The sequence below is a fragment of the Gaeumannomyces tritici genome (assembly GCF_000145635.1).
Source record: "Gaeumannomyces tritici R3-111a-1 unplaced genomic scaffold supercont2.2, whole genome shotgun sequence".
Taxonomy (NCBI): Eukaryota; Fungi; Ascomycota; class Sordariomycetes; order Magnaporthales; family Magnaporthaceae; genus Gaeumannomyces; species Gaeumannomyces tritici.
Window position 1 is genome coordinate 289,188 of NW_008804546.1, and position 13,772 is coordinate 302,959.

The 13,772-nt window shown below is 57.4% G+C and overlaps 4 protein-coding genes across 4 annotated transcripts in view; all 4 read right to left on the bottom strand.

Annotated features, from left to right (window-relative positions):
* Positions 1 to 180: 180 nt before the first annotated feature.
* Positions 181 to 4,977, bottom strand: GGTG_02650 (ATP-dependent DNA helicase). Its single transcript, XM_009220425.1, has 3 exons — positions 4,795 to 4,977; positions 1,541 to 4,732; positions 181 to 1,474 (listed from the first exon to the last, which is right to left on the bottom strand). The coding sequence occupies exons 1-3, from the start codon at positions 4,889 to 4,891 to the stop codon at positions 276 to 278; spliced, it is 4,488 nt and encodes a 1,495-aa protein (XP_009218689.1). The 5' UTR covers positions 4,892 to 4,977; the 3' UTR covers positions 181 to 275.
* An 843-nt stretch (positions 4,978 to 5,820) lies between these two features.
* Positions 5,821 to 6,544, bottom strand: GGTG_02651 (hypothetical protein; the record flags this gene model as incomplete). The annotated part of the gene is made up of 3 exons (XM_009220426.1): positions 5,821 to 6,105; positions 6,182 to 6,297; positions 6,379 to 6,544. The coding sequence occupies 3 exons, from the start codon at positions 6,542 to 6,544 to the stop codon at positions 5,821 to 5,823; spliced, it is 567 nt and encodes a 188-aa protein (XP_009218690.1).
* A 373-nt stretch (positions 6,545 to 6,917) lies between these two features.
* On the bottom strand, positions 6,918 to 10,045 carry GGTG_02652 (hypothetical protein; the record flags this gene model as incomplete). The annotated part of the gene is made up of 10 exons (XM_009220427.1): positions 6,918 to 7,560; positions 7,589 to 8,353; positions 8,413 to 8,579; positions 8,655 to 8,784; positions 8,839 to 8,942; positions 9,018 to 9,106; positions 9,194 to 9,491; positions 9,573 to 9,655; positions 9,742 to 9,920; positions 9,975 to 10,045. 10 exons carry the CDS (start codon positions 10,043 to 10,045, stop codon positions 6,918 to 6,920), a joined length of 2,529 nt encoding a protein of 842 aa, XP_009218691.1.
* Positions 10,046 to 11,363: 1,318 nt separating this feature from the next.
* The window catches only part of GGTG_02653 (guanine nucleotide-binding protein alpha-2 subunit), a 5,044-nt gene continuing 2,635 nt past the window's right edge, over positions 11,364 to 13,772 (bottom strand). Inside the window, exons 2-5 of the mRNA XM_009220428.1 lie at positions 13,491 to 13,675; positions 13,234 to 13,391; positions 12,797 to 13,055; positions 11,364 to 12,659 (exon numbers count right to left, since the gene is read on the bottom strand). Coding sequence (XP_009218692.1) covers positions 12,315 to 12,659; positions 12,797 to 13,055; positions 13,234 to 13,391; positions 13,491 to 13,675 — 947 coding nt within the window. The 3' untranslated portion in view covers positions 11,364 to 12,314. The remainder of the gene's footprint in view (positions 12,660 to 12,796; positions 13,056 to 13,233; positions 13,392 to 13,490; positions 13,676 to 13,772) is intronic.

The following is a 13,772-nucleotide window of genomic DNA, read 5'->3' on the forward strand; positions in this document are numbered from 1 at the left end:
ATAAGGGGCTGGTGAAACAGCATTCGTAGTTAGTTGTTATACCGTAGCGTGCCGTAGCTGCCTCGTGTGTAGTTGTAGAGTACACATTGTAAACTGGAGCAAACCCCCCGGGGAGAGTTTTCATAGCCGTCCACCCCATCCGGGTTGGGCAGTGACCTTCTTGCTTCCAAACACTAGCAGCGCAAATCAGATCGTTTACGTGTTTTGTATTATATTTCGTACATCACTGCAAAAAGAATCACCACCTTGTGGTCCCGACATTCCCGCAATTGACCCTAATCGCTGCCGTCGTCCGATTCGATAACCACCACGTTCCTGCGCCTCTCCTCGGCGGCATCAGCAAGCAGCCGCCTGCGGATGGCGGGCTCGTTCCTTAACCTTGTCTCGTGCCCGCGAATCTCCTCTGCCAGCTCTTCGTCTTCACCGCCGTCGACGACAACGCCCTCACCCGCCGCCGCCGCCGCCCGACCATCGTTATCCGCACCACGGCGGCCCACGTGGCCAAAGATGCACGTCCACAGGTCGTCCATCGCAATCTCCTCGCCCACCTCCTCGCCGCCCTCGCGCTTGCGCATGAGCCTGGTGAGCGACGCCTGTTCCATCTCCAGGGCGTTTGCTATCTCGAGGCTTGACTCGTCGACGCCTTTCGCCTTGCCCTTGAGGTTCCGGTCCATGTGCTCGAGCCGGCGTTGCACCGACAGATTGTAGATGGACTCCTCCACTGTCCCTTCGACAATGTACAGCCACACCGTTGTGTCCTGCTGCTGCCCGATCCGATCCACGCGCGCGATGGCCTGGAGCTCGAGCGCCGTGTTGAGTAGCGGCTCGCACAGGATGACGTGGTTCGCGTTGACCAGGTTCAGACCGCTTGACTGCGCGCGCGCGTGCAGCAGGAAGCACTCGATGCCCGGGTCCTCGGTGAAGCGCTGGATCCCGGCCCGGTCGCTGATGGACGAGAACCCGATCCGGTATCGGTCGAAGGCGTCCGAAAGCACCTTGAAGAAGTCGGTGTACTGCGAGAAGATGATGGACTTGGCCCCGGGGTCGCTCTCCCGAAGCCACAGGAGGTGACGCACAATGGCGTCCACCTTGGTCGTGTACGAAGGTCCGTCCAGCTCCACCGCCTTGATCTCGGCCAGCTTCTCGGCGTTGAACGACGAGTATATGTCATTCTTGGACTTGGGGCTGGACGGCTTCCGGCCGTCGTTGTTGGTGCCGCCGGCTGCGTCACAGTCCTTATCGCCGCTGTCCATGAGCTTGAGCTGCTGCGGCTTCAGCGTGAAAGGATGTAGTTGGAATGGCCTGACAGGGCGTTTGCAGGTTGGGCAGTTGCCAGCGCGGCTGAGCCATGGCAGCAGGCAGTCCTTGTCGAATTGGTGTCCGCACGTGGTGATGACGCCGTTCGTGATCTCAGTTTGGCAGATGGGGCACATTCGAATCTCGTCCTTGTCCCCAGAACCCTTGAGGTTGAGCACTGTAAACAAAATATGTCAGCGACTCGGGCAGCCAAAGAAACTTTTACGGAGCCCCCAATACTCACAGTACCGGTGCTCAGCCTGAGCCTTTGCAATCTTGTCGCTGAGCGTCTTCTCCTGGGCCTCCATGCTTGTCAGAGCCCGAGCCCCGTCGTCCTTGGCGCCCTGGTAGGGCGCCAGGTCGTCAGAAATGGCCTGTAGCTGGCGGTAGTATTCGACACGGATGTTCATGATGGATGTGAAAAGGTCCACTTCCTGCTCCATCACCGTCTGGGCCTTGCTTTGCTTATTCCACATGGCCGTCAGCTTCTGTTGCAGCTGCTCAACCACTGCCTGCTCCGCCTGCGCACGATCCGAGTTTTGGTGTTTGAGGGAAGCCGAGACCGTTCGAAGGTCACCAAGCAAGGACCTGACGGATCCCTGGCAGTTGGTTGGCGACACACGTGCTCGCTGGTCGAACAGCTCGATCAGTAACTCAGGGGCAGGACCCTCGCCCTCCAGCGCTTGTGCGATGGATGCCTTAGTCTCAACCACAACAAGCTTGCTGACAGGTTGGCCCGAGAGGGCCGCGTGGCGGTCAGCAAGAGCTGTTCTGATGACTTGAACAAACACGATCATCTCCTCCTGGACCTTTGTGGAGTCGCCGTACTCGTCGCCAGTCACTTCCACGTCTTCGTCCTCGTCGACCAGGGGCTTACAAACGAGCTCGATGAGTCGCTGGCGCCAGCCGTCGAGCTGATCCGCTTGCTCGTTCAAGGCTGCGCATAGAGATTCCGTCATGTCCACGATCATGCTCGTCTCGATCCCGGGCCGTATGTCGCACTCCATGTTGGGGATTACAGCAAAGTCTTGGCGCTTCGCCTTGTCCTCGATCCGGGCCATGAGCTTAGAAGCTTTTTGGTGAGAGTCTTGGAGGATCTCTTGTCGAACACGCTTTGCTCGGGCGTAACATTCTTCCTCAAGCTTGCTCAGCCGCTCAATCTCATCCTTGTCCTCAGGATCCGTCATGTCGTTGTCGGTTCTTATCTGGAAGTAGACGTTGCCGCGAAAGAAGATGGCTTTGTGCTGGATCTCGAGGGAATATCGCAGCTTTCGCTGTGCTTCTCGTAAACGCAAATTCCCTGCCTTTTCCTCTTCATCACTTGTGTCATCTGCGTCGTCATCGGCTGCGCTCGACTGTGCTATACGAATCTCCTCGCGCGTGGCCCCGATAACCGGCTCAATAGTATCGAGAACCTCCTGCCAGATTTCCAGCGCTTCCTTCTTCCTCGGCGTCTCTTCAAAGAGTTGGCCCCTGGTGAGCTTCAAAGCCAGCAGAGCGCGCTGGCTGGTCAGGAAGTTGCTGTCCGCCTCCTGAAGCATGAAATCTAGAACCTCGGTCACGGTTCGGAGTGGGTTGCGGCCTGCTGTGTGGCCTCGAGCGCCCACTTGTGGGTGCAGCGCGGCCTTTCGTAGTAGATCAAGGCAGTTCCGCATCACGCGGGTGTGCTCTTCGGGCCTCCAGTTCTCGGTCGTCGGCTCACCCTGGTCGTTCAGCTCACATGCCTTGACGAGAGAGCGAAAGAGCCTTTGATAGTACTGCTCCTCGACCGCGTTAAAGGGAATATTGATCACGTAGCGCTTTTGCGCTGGAAGCTCGAGCTCGCCTCTGACGAGGTGTTTTGTATGCCTCAGACTGATCTGACGGAAGAGATGGCGAAAGATCCCCTGGTAGCTGACAAGTTTGTCCCAGACATTCGGCAGGACAAAGAAATCCGAGTGGAGGAACAAGAGAAGGCCCCGAAGGTCCTTGAGGTCGTCTTTGATGGGCGTTCCAGTAACGGCCCACGCATTCACACGCGGGATCATCTGCGCCAACTGAGCAGCGTGGCCGACACCGCTATCAATCTCCTGCGCCTCGTCGAGACAGACGCGCCACCAGGAAATCCGCATCAGCGGCGAGAGTGGGCGGTGATACTTTCTCTCGCGCCTTCGAGAACGATCAGGAGGCGGTATCGCATAATGAATCTCGCTCCTGAGTTCATTGTAGGTCATGATTACGACATCGTGATCAGCAAGTTGTGCCACTAAAGCAGCCTCGCTCTCGGCGTCGACATGCTTCTTGGTCACCTTTCGCATGCCGCGGTAGACCATGACGCGAAGCCTTGGCGCATGCTTCAAGAGCTCACTCGCCCACTGGTCCCGAAGAGTCTCGGGCGTGATGATCAGAGTAGCACCGCTGAGCTCTAGATTCGCATCTGGGGCTGAGACGTTAACGACATGGTCGGGAGCGGAAGGACGACGGTTGAGGAGGATCAGCCCGAGAATCTCGAGTGTTTTTCCAAGACCCATCTCCTCGGCAAGGATTCCGCCTTTTTCGTTTTCGACTCGGTCTCGCCGCAGTCCCGAGTCGTCTCGGGCCGTGACACCATGGAATTCGCTGATGTAAAATTCCTGGCCATCGACATCCTGCAGCTCGGTGTAGCCGACAGGGGTCGCCGGCTGTGAGGCAAATGGAGCGATGGTTCCATGCGAGGCCCCGTCGACAGGCGGATGCCATTGCACGCCTTCTCTCCCAAGCATCCACCGAACCGCACGCCTCTGGAATGGATACAGCGTCGCAGCAAGCCCCGGGATGTGCATGGATGAGTAGTCAGGTTCCGTGATGTGCGCTGCTCTGTAGAAATCCTGTGGCGACCCGTTGGTCGTAGTCGCGAGAGGGACAGCCGGCATGAAAGCCTCGAAGGCCAGATTGCGAGCCTTTCTAACCCAGCCCCAGCGGTAGGTAGAGGGGGACGTCGAGGCAGAACCCACTTCCAGGAGGAGCCGGAATTTGAGTGACAAGACGGCCTCGCCGCCTTCGAGCCGGAGATCGAGGTCGGTTAACATGGTGAGGTTGCCAGCCTTGCGCGTGCGCGGGACCATGTCGCCGAAGTCGATGAAAGCGCGAATTGGCTCGGGGATGCCGTCTGGGAGGTGAATCGACAGACAAAACGCCGATTCTTTGTCAAGGCGACGACAACAGCTAAGCAGTAGATTCAGCCCTGCTCCTCCAGCGGCCTCGGCGTGGTTGAGGTGCAGCGATACGCCCACATTTGGCCTGCTCAGATGGCGGCTGGGTGTTGAACTTTCAACCAAGGCTGAACGCTTCGAGACCACGAGCTCGTCGCCGTAGACTTCAATAGGACCCTGCACCCGCTGGCGCTTTGCTGGTCTTGCAACCGGCTGCTCCTCCAGCAGGTCGTCGATGAACGCGAAGGCTTCCTGGGTGAAGCGATCTGCGGGGCGGCCAAGTGTCAGCGCTCGCCAGGCAAGCACGAAGATGGGTCACGGTACGTACCACCAACCTCAATGAGCTTGCCACTGGTGAGCTCCCAATGAGAGCAGCATTGTCGCTCATCATCGCTGGTATCCCAGCGGCCAACAACCCGAGGCATTTTTGACGGCCTTTATTTGATACGGAATATGGGAATATGTGAAGGTGTAAGTTGGGAGCTAGCTCCGGGATCTTGGACGTGGGGAGGTTCTGGTATATATTGGCCAGCTGCGGCGACAAGTTGTAGGCTGCAACTGGTCGCCACCGTGCGCGCCACAGCTTCACGGGTCGATGTGACTGTTTGTGGCGTCCGCCTGCACTGTGAGACCAAAACCCAAATCTGGATTACCTAACTAGAGACTGGCCAAGTGCGTCGGCTTCCAATGGGTTAGCCCCCTCAGGAACAGGAATAAGAACAGAAATAAAAACAGGGATAGATAGATGACATCGATTCGAGGCCAATTTCTTTTATTCAAGCGAATCCTTTTGTTTTGGCACAAAGGCAGTGACAATTTTAATGCTTGAAACCTATAAACCCCAACCAGCGAGAGAAAAATGAAAAGAAAAAGAACAATAACAAGGCATCCACCATATTTCAGCGAGAGAGAAGCATTAAAGGCATCTCACTGCTTAAACGCCAGCCGGCTCGTGACTCCTCACTCGAATGCTTCCCAAGATGACTGAGCCTCAAATATGGGGCAGCTCCAAAATAGCCAATCAAACGCGCACGCCAGGCTCTCGCACTCCATAAACGGAAAGTGGATTGGTCAGTGGGTGGCTCAAACGACATCATCGTCAACACATTCTCCATCAAGCGTCCGCCCTTTCCCTTGTTTGCTAGCATACAAATCCCATCATTCTACTTGTCTTATTCCTCACTCCTTACTTATTATTCCCTGCCGCTGCTGTTACACGATGAAAAAGGGGGGAAGGAGAAGAGGAATTCTGACTTCTCAAAAGCCTAACTACTTTGTTAGCAATCCAGAGATGATCCCTTGGAGCCTGCGCTCACACTCTTGCTACGGTTGCTAGGGTAGCTAGACATACCTCTCAGTCGACGTCGGCCGTTTCAGCGCCGGTCTTGCACGTCTCCGGGCCGGTGTGTGCGGAGCTTGCTTGCGTGCTCTCCATGAGGGCCTTCATGATCTTGCCGGTTTTCGGGTGTCTGAAAGCCAGGAAGATCGCCGAGTCGTCCAGGGTGACCTCCTGTTTGTCAACGTCGCGGAAGTACCGCTTGCCCTCCTCAGTGCACCTCACACAGACTTCGGCGACCTCAACGGGCCCCCAGCTGAACGCCGCCAAGTGAGGACTCTCCTTGTATGAATTCTCCAGCCACTGCTCGGTATCGCACTCTCTTGTGTCGACTGTGACTTCGGTTCTTATGAATTGCAGGTGTTGGTTGACTCTTCACTCCACACGCCGCGAGCGTGTATGACAACGTGCTTCTTCTGGTCGCGCATCGCCTCTGTGGCGGCGCAAATTGTGGTGTGAGGTTCAGGATCGCTTCGGCTGGTGTGTAGGGGGTCCCTGAGGAAAGGGGTATGGGTCAGCTGATGAAACAGATGGGACATGCGAGCAACGCTTTATACGTACGTTATTATTCCGTACCTGTACGGTGCTTTCCCACTCGAAGGTTGAGCAACATCATGCCCATCCCCGAGACGCGTTCCGAGCGTATTAATGTCTTCTTGGATTTCTTGTCCGTGGGCCAAGCAAGCCTGAAGCCCGGCCAATTCTGGAAAAGGCGGGTGAGGCGGGGCGCCTGGTTATGCATGGTCGGCTGTTGAGGTTGCTACAGCCGTAGGATGTATGGGCCTTCAGGCTGGTTTGATCGCTACGATGGTATGGTCGTGACCAAGATTCATTTCTCCTGTAATGTTGCAGTATATTTATTACTTAGGAAGTCCTTGTTGCATGTTGAGCGCTGGGCAGGACGAAACGTTTGTAGCATATTCTAGACGCCACCGTTCGGCTGCCTGCGTCTGCTTGCTTCGACTCTTGCTCTTTGTTTCCCCAGACCATGTAAGCCCAAAAAATGGTGGGCAAAGAGTTACCAAAGTTCCTAGCGCTTCTAGCTAGCCCCTTGTTCTTCCAAATCAGGCTTCCTAGGTAACTACCCCGGCGTCTACCGGCCGACACCGCCCAGCTCAAGGGACGGTAAAGGTCCCGTTGATGGGCAGATTTCGGCTGCTGCCGCCCACGTGCACCGTGTAGGCGCCGCCGCGCAGCAGCCACCTCTGTGCCACCACGTCCCAGACGCTGAGGTCGCGGCGCGTGAGGGCAAACTCGACCGTGGCCGTTTGGCCCGGCTGTACGACGGGCTTCTCGAACCCGCGCAGCTGGCGCACGGGCGTCCTCTCCGACCCGCCGCCTCTACTTGCACTGCCGTCGGCGCCACCTGACCCGGGGAGCGAGAGGTACAGCTGGGCGACCTCGGCGCCGGCCACGGCGCCCGTGTTGGAGACGTCGACCGACACGCGCGCCAGCACGTCCCAGAGCGCCGCGGGCCCGCCGGGCGCCGCCGGGCGCCCGGCCTCGGGCGGGGCCGGCTCCCAGCTCGCGGCGGGGTCCCTGTCGATCCCGAGGTTGGCGTAGGCAAAGGTGGTGTAGGAGAGGCCGAAGCCGAACTCGTAGCGCGGGGCGACGCCGGCGGCGTCGAAGTGGCGGTAGTCGACAAAAAGGCCCTCGTTGAAGTCGGCCTGCGGGAAGTTGGCGAAGCGGCCGCGCGCCAGGGCCGGGTCCTGCACGCCCGCGTAGTCGGACTCGTTGCGCGCCACCGTGTAGGGGAGCCTGCCCGAGGGGTTGGCCCTGCCCCCACAGGATGGACGCGAGCGCCACGCCCGACGACTGGCCGGGGAGGTGGGCGAAGATGAGGGCCGTGACGTTGTTGTGGTCGACAAACTGGTCGACCAGGCGGGGCCCGGCGTTGTGGAAGACGACGATGGTGTTGTTGCACTGGTCTGCCACGTGCTTGATCATGCCGTCCGTCAGGTCATCACGCAGGGCCGGGCGGTCGTAGCCCTCGGATGCGGCCGCGTTGACGATGACGAGGCACGCGTCCGAGGCCGGGTTGACGGTGGGCCGGGCCGACACAAAGTCCCAGAACATGGCCGTGTCGTCGGCCAGGCACTGCTGCGTGATGGCGTCAAAGGGCGCGCTCACCAGCGACTGCGAGGTCGCGCCCGACCCGCCACCCGAGAAGATGGTGCCATTGATGGCCACGGGCGCAGGCACGTAGCTAGCCTCCCACGAATTGCCAAAGCCCTTGACCAGATCCTCGTGCTGCATGGACTGACCGCCCCAGATCCAGGAGGGCATGTTGCCCGCTGCGTAGTTGTTTGTGTCGGGCGCCTTGGCCGAGTAGCCAAAGATGGAGATCATGCGCGGCTTCCGCAGCGGGAGCGCGTTGCGCGCGTTCTTGACCAGCACGTGGCCCTCGATAGCGCCGTCAAGGAGTGTCGGCTTGTCAGAGGAGTTGCGTCCGTCCACGACGGCGTGTGGCTTGGATACATCGGCCGGCATGCCGATGCCGGGGGGCGGGAAGTTTTGGTCCTGGCCCATCTTGAACCAGGGGGCCAGAATTCTGTACTGCGTTAGTAGGTCCCTTAGGGTCGCTGTTTTATTTAGATAGAGCACGCTTACCGGATCGCCATGTCTGTAGCCCGAGCCTCGGGCACAGACCCGTTTTGCACCGCCTCTATAAGCTTGGGGCCCCAGAACTTGCCGTCGTCAGGCATGGTGAGGTCCAAGCCCGCAAGTGCCGTTGCGACACCCGCGTGCTGAGCATTCCAGTCGGAAACCACATGACCCTATCATGCAACATGCTGTGATTAGCGCGGGTTGTTGTTGATAGCCTCTCCGGCTACAGTGACATAATCACAAACCTGAAAGCCCAGCTCTGTCTTGAGCAGGCCGTTCATCGTCTTGCTGTTTGAGCAGCCGTAAGAGTTGTTTATCCTCTGATAGGAGCACATGACGCTGCCAGTGCCAGCATGGACGGCATCCTGGAAGGGCCTGTGGCGTTTGTTAGCATGAATACGGCTGGGAAGGCTTTAAGATTGTACTTGCCACAAGTATAACTCATGCATTGTCCTGTCGTCAATGTTGGAGGAGACTGCCGCAACATCGCCGCTCGGAACTCTGTGAGTCTCTTGCTCGTTGCCCACAAAGTGCTGTGAGAGAGTATTGCTCAAGTTAGCACCTTGTCCAGGGGATGGCAACGAAGATGGGTTTCGCCCCGAGCCCACCTTTGTGGCTGCAATAACACCAGCTTGCTGAATCCCACGGACCGTGGCGTCCACGAGTATGCCCGACAGGTAAGGGTCGATCGAGAACCCTAAAAGGACACAAAGTCGTCAGTTACACACTGAGGAAGAAACAACAAAAAAAAGAATAAAGAAAAAAAAGACAAAGGGCGGCTTACCCTCCCAGTTCCGACCGCCCCTGACGGTCCTCCCCATGGGCCCGACGACAGGGCCGAGCAGGACGTTGGCGCCCTTCTTCTTGAACTCGCCGCCCATGCCCAGGGCGCGCCTGAGCGCCAGCGCGCGGTTCCAGCTGGCGCCGACGTGGACGCCGCTCGGCCACGAGCTGACAAAGTCGACACCGCGGAGGCCCTGGCCGGCGTCGGCCAGGCACATGCCGGTGAAGTTGAGGCGCGGTATGGGCGGGATGCTGCCCGGGCAGCTGCTCGTCGCCTTGACTCCTGCGGTGAGGCTCAGCTGTTTTTGGTGTATATGTGTGAGCATCGCAAGCGTGTTTTTTTTTTTGCTGTTCTACTTCACAGGTCATGCTTCTCTCACCTTCTCCTCGAGCGTCATCTTGCCCACCATATCCTTGGCCTTGCCGTACGCCTCGGCCCACTCGCCAAGGCCCGTGATCTCAGCTGTATATGGGAACAAGAAAAAAAGCCACGTCAGCACACATCGGAATCAACGAAATACAGTGTCAAAAACAGCAGCGGCATCTTACGGGACGGGTACACGGGCGGCGACTGGCCGTAAAAGGCGGCGTCCTCCCTGATGGCGTTGGCGGCCTCGCCCCTGGTGCTGCCCGAGCCGGGCCCGCCGCTGCTCTTGGGCAGGGCCGCCAGCCCCGCCAGGCCGCCGCCGATGACGACGGCGACGGCGACGGCGATCACCGCGACGCCCCTTTTCGTCCCGAGGAACGGGCAGCGCCGGGTGATCCCCGCGAGTCAACTGGACTGCTTGCCGCCGCGCCCGTCGCCCATGAGGGCCGTGCCGACGACGGGGCCTTCCTTGGTGGCAGCCGACATTTTTTTTTTTTTTTTTTTTTGGCTTCTTGCGAAGCTACCGGTTGTTCACGGGGATGACTGTGGTTATAGTGCGGGGATATTAATTGGACGAGGAAGCGTTTGCGGTGTGGAGGAGTGTGCTCGGCAAGCGAAGCTGACGATGTAAACAAATTCCAAAGGTGAGGCACAAAAGCACAGAAACATCGATGATCTGCTTGAGCTTCTGCTGCAGCAGTTCTTCTTCTTCTTTTTCTCTCTGCACCCAAGCGGACAGGCCGAGTGGTACGACTCGGGATCTGGTCTCCAGGGCTCATGAACATTGTTCCAAGTCAGGCCGTACCAACTTTTGCCTCCTCTTTTCCCTCCCAACAGCTGAGGTCGAATCAGGTTCTGCAAACAAACCATGGTTGCCAGGCCGATTTGCACAGCTGCGGCCCCACGATTGGGCCAACCAAAAAGGGCGGACCCACCCCCACAGTGCAGACCCCGCAAACATGCGCACGCCTCCGCGACTCACCCGCATAGTGTCCGCACCATGGCGGCAACACTCACCCATACCCCATACATCCCAGAGCTTCTCTCTCCCCCACACGCAAGGGAAGGCTCGGCAAGCTCCTTGAGTTGGGAACCGATCAGGTGAACCGCAAAACGAGGCAGGATAGCCTAGTACCCTATATAGATGCGCGAAAAGGGGTCAAAGATGCGACTAGCCGTTCCGGTACGGTCGATGCCGAGCACGGCCTTGCCGTTCAGATGTTGGGGGGGGGGGGTGCCGAAAATAGTGAGAGAAAATGTACTCCCGAATGCTGGTGAACGGAAGGGCAGGCACCGTATGAAACAAATAAATGATCCTCACAAAATCCACCAAAAACGTGAAATAGCCACAGCCACCTCACCATTTTCAGTGCTTTAGCATTACAACACGACAGCGAAAAAAAAAAGTCGGGTTAAAAAAGGGAGTGTGGTCAGGACACGAGCAAAACAGGACTCGCCTGAGCCGCGGGCCCAACCAACAGACTAAAAAGGACCATGCGCCTAGCCTAGCTACTAGCTGTGAGCAGAAGAACACCACCCCGCACGCTTCGATGGTTGGACCTCTTCGCCCTCGCCCTCTCACTTTACCCCTTATTCCTGCATCTTCTAGCGCGTCCAGCCATCCTAGGCTGTCTGTCAAATCGGACACCATCTTCATCCATCCAGGCAACCCGCCACATGGGCCATGGACGGCGCCTCGAGCCGGTTCCTCTTGGTCTCAAAGACACGGGCGCCAAGGGATGGTATCCTAAAAAGGCCGCCGGCTTTGCAGTCTCCATTCACATTTGCCATGTGGTCCGGATGGTTTCTCTAGAAGCACAGTCCTTTATTTCTCATCTCATAATGGCTTTTTTTTTTTGTTCGAATAACTTGTGTTGCTAGACGCGATGACGTGGTCGAAACACCATGGCCACAATGCGGTGTCCTCCTTAAAACACACCTGGCAACCGGCCAACCATTACCACGGGCTAACATTGACCAAGAGTCATCGCTGGCTAGATCACTGGGAATCCCAAGCATAAATATACACACGAAAACACCCCCATATCTGGCCCTTGTCCACAATGCGAGCGACAGGCCCCCGCGCCAACGGTCTAACGCACCAACTGTTTGCATGGCTTCGGCGGCTCGTTATATCATACCCAAAGCTTCCAAAATGCTGACCAAGATATAATGAATAACAATCAAGGGGAAAAGCGACAAGGTTGCGACTTATTTTGTACGACTATTTGTACCACCCAATGGCAAACGTGAAAGGCGGACCCAGACAGGAAGAGATGCGAAAGGTGATGAGCCGGGAAGTGGGAAGGTGACCCAAAATACGAGGAACCGAAGAGGAACTGCAATATATTGCGGGACGCCTGCTCGCAGAGTCGACGGAAGGAAAGGGAGAGGGAGATGATGAGGTGCGGAGAAGAGCAAGAAGGTGGAAGAAAATAAAATCAAGTAAAATCCGTAGTCGACGACCGTGGGTATCTGAAGCTTGTATGGTTGTCTGACTTGCTGATGCTGATTCATCGCCAGGGAGGCCGAGGGAGTGCGAGGGCACAGCTAAAATGGGGCCCAGCGCAGCATAAGGTAGGTGGAGGTAGGGAGGTAGGCACAAGGCAGATATTGTATAGTGCCGTGAGCGGAGGGAAGGGGTGCTGTGTGCTCAAATCCTTTTCGTATACGAGGCCGACGCCCAGAGTGTTATTATTGCACCCCTTCGCCAAGAGATATGCAATTAGGTAGGTGTTTGGTCGGCGGGCCTTCCTTACAGTATAAGCTGCTTGAGGTTTCGCTGGATGATCATGTCCTGCACGGACCCCATCGTGATCTTGAGTAGGTTGGTGTCGGTCGCGTTGGTGAAGTGGCCGTAAATCTCCTTCTCCGGGTTGCGGTTAAGTGCCCGGAACTTATCCATGAAGTACTTGCTGGCCTGCTTCCAGTCGTCGACGGGGCCGTGGTAGTCGGTGAAGCCGTACTCGGTGATGGGGCTCTTGACAAGCTTTTCCTTGAACAGGTCCATCTTGTTGAGGAACAAGATCAGAGCTGACTTGGCGAACCAGTGCGAGTTGGCGATGGACTCCCAGAGCATGAGGGCCTCGTTCATTTGGTTCTGGAGAAAAAGAAAGCAATGCAGAAACGTCAGTCATCCATCTGGGCGCCATCGCCCGGCCTCGTGACGCCAACTCAGCCAACAGGCCGCTGGTACTTCCTGCTGCGTGGGAGAAAGGGTCCGCAACATTATCTTACCCCGTCCTTGTCCTCAACAAGGCATTGGTCGTAGCCCGAGATGGCAACGAGGAAGAGCAGGCAGTTGACGTTCTCAAAGCAGTGGATCCACTTCTTCCGCTCTGACCTCTGCCCGCCCACGTCGAACATGCGGTACGTCAGCTGACCCAGGTCGAACACCGACTCGGTGATGCCCGTTGTCCTTAATCGTGACCTGAGGAGGTCCTGGTCTGTTGGCACGTAGGCCTTGTCCCAAATCCGATCCAAGTCTTCGCAGAAACTGCAATCCGTCCAGTCAGTCAGTCAGTCAACTACGCTCGGTCAAGTCGGGTAGCACCCTGTGCCGCCAGCTGACTCTCCCATATTTCTATGCTTGGCTGCGCGGCCGCGGGACGGTGGCACGGCTCGGGCGCCGAGGGTGGTAGATGTGGCTTCGGGGATCATCGAGGCGCACTTACTAGTCAAGGTTGTCGTGTAGGGCAAACTCGTTTCCTTTGGCGATGGCCCTCTTGACGCCTGCGTCCACCCACAGTTGCTTGATGGGCTCGAGGAATTCGATTGGCAGCGCATCCTGGGCACTGATTTCTCGGTCTTCTAATAGGCGCGCCACGTTGTTCTACAGCTCCAGGAACGGTTAGTCCGCTGCGCATCCCGACACCATTTATTCGGCGCGAGGGGTCTTGTCCATGGGTTGTCTCAGTTGCGTGAAACATGCCTCGTTCTCCTTGTTCTCGAACTGAATGCCCAATTCGGTCATGGCGTCGAATATGACTCTGAAAGATTGTATGATGTTGTTGTACACGACGGGCTTCCACTCGAGCTTCTCGTTTTTGCTGAATCCTTGGGTGTATATGAGCTTCATCTGCTTCAGGACCGTCGACTTGCCCGACTCTCCGGCGCCTGCGATAACGGACACGGAATTTTTGCGTCAGCAAGTTTTACTCAAGAACGGCGGGGGGGGGGGGGGGGGGGGGGGACAGTCGGTCGCCAGTCGGCC

Coding starts and splice junctions, on each gene's coding strand:
- GGTG_02650 (XM_009220425.1), bottom strand. CDS start 4,891: ATGCCTCGGGTTGTTGGCCGCTGGGATACCAGCGATGATGAGCGACAA. Junction 4,733..4,794: donor CAAGCTCATTGAGGTTGGTG/GTACGTACCGTG, acceptor GCCGCCCCGCAG/ATCGCTTCACCCAGGAAGCC. Junction 1,475..1,540: donor TCAGGCTGAGCACCGGTACT/GTGAGTATTGGG, acceptor TTTTGTTTACAG/TGCTCAACCTCAAGGGTTCT.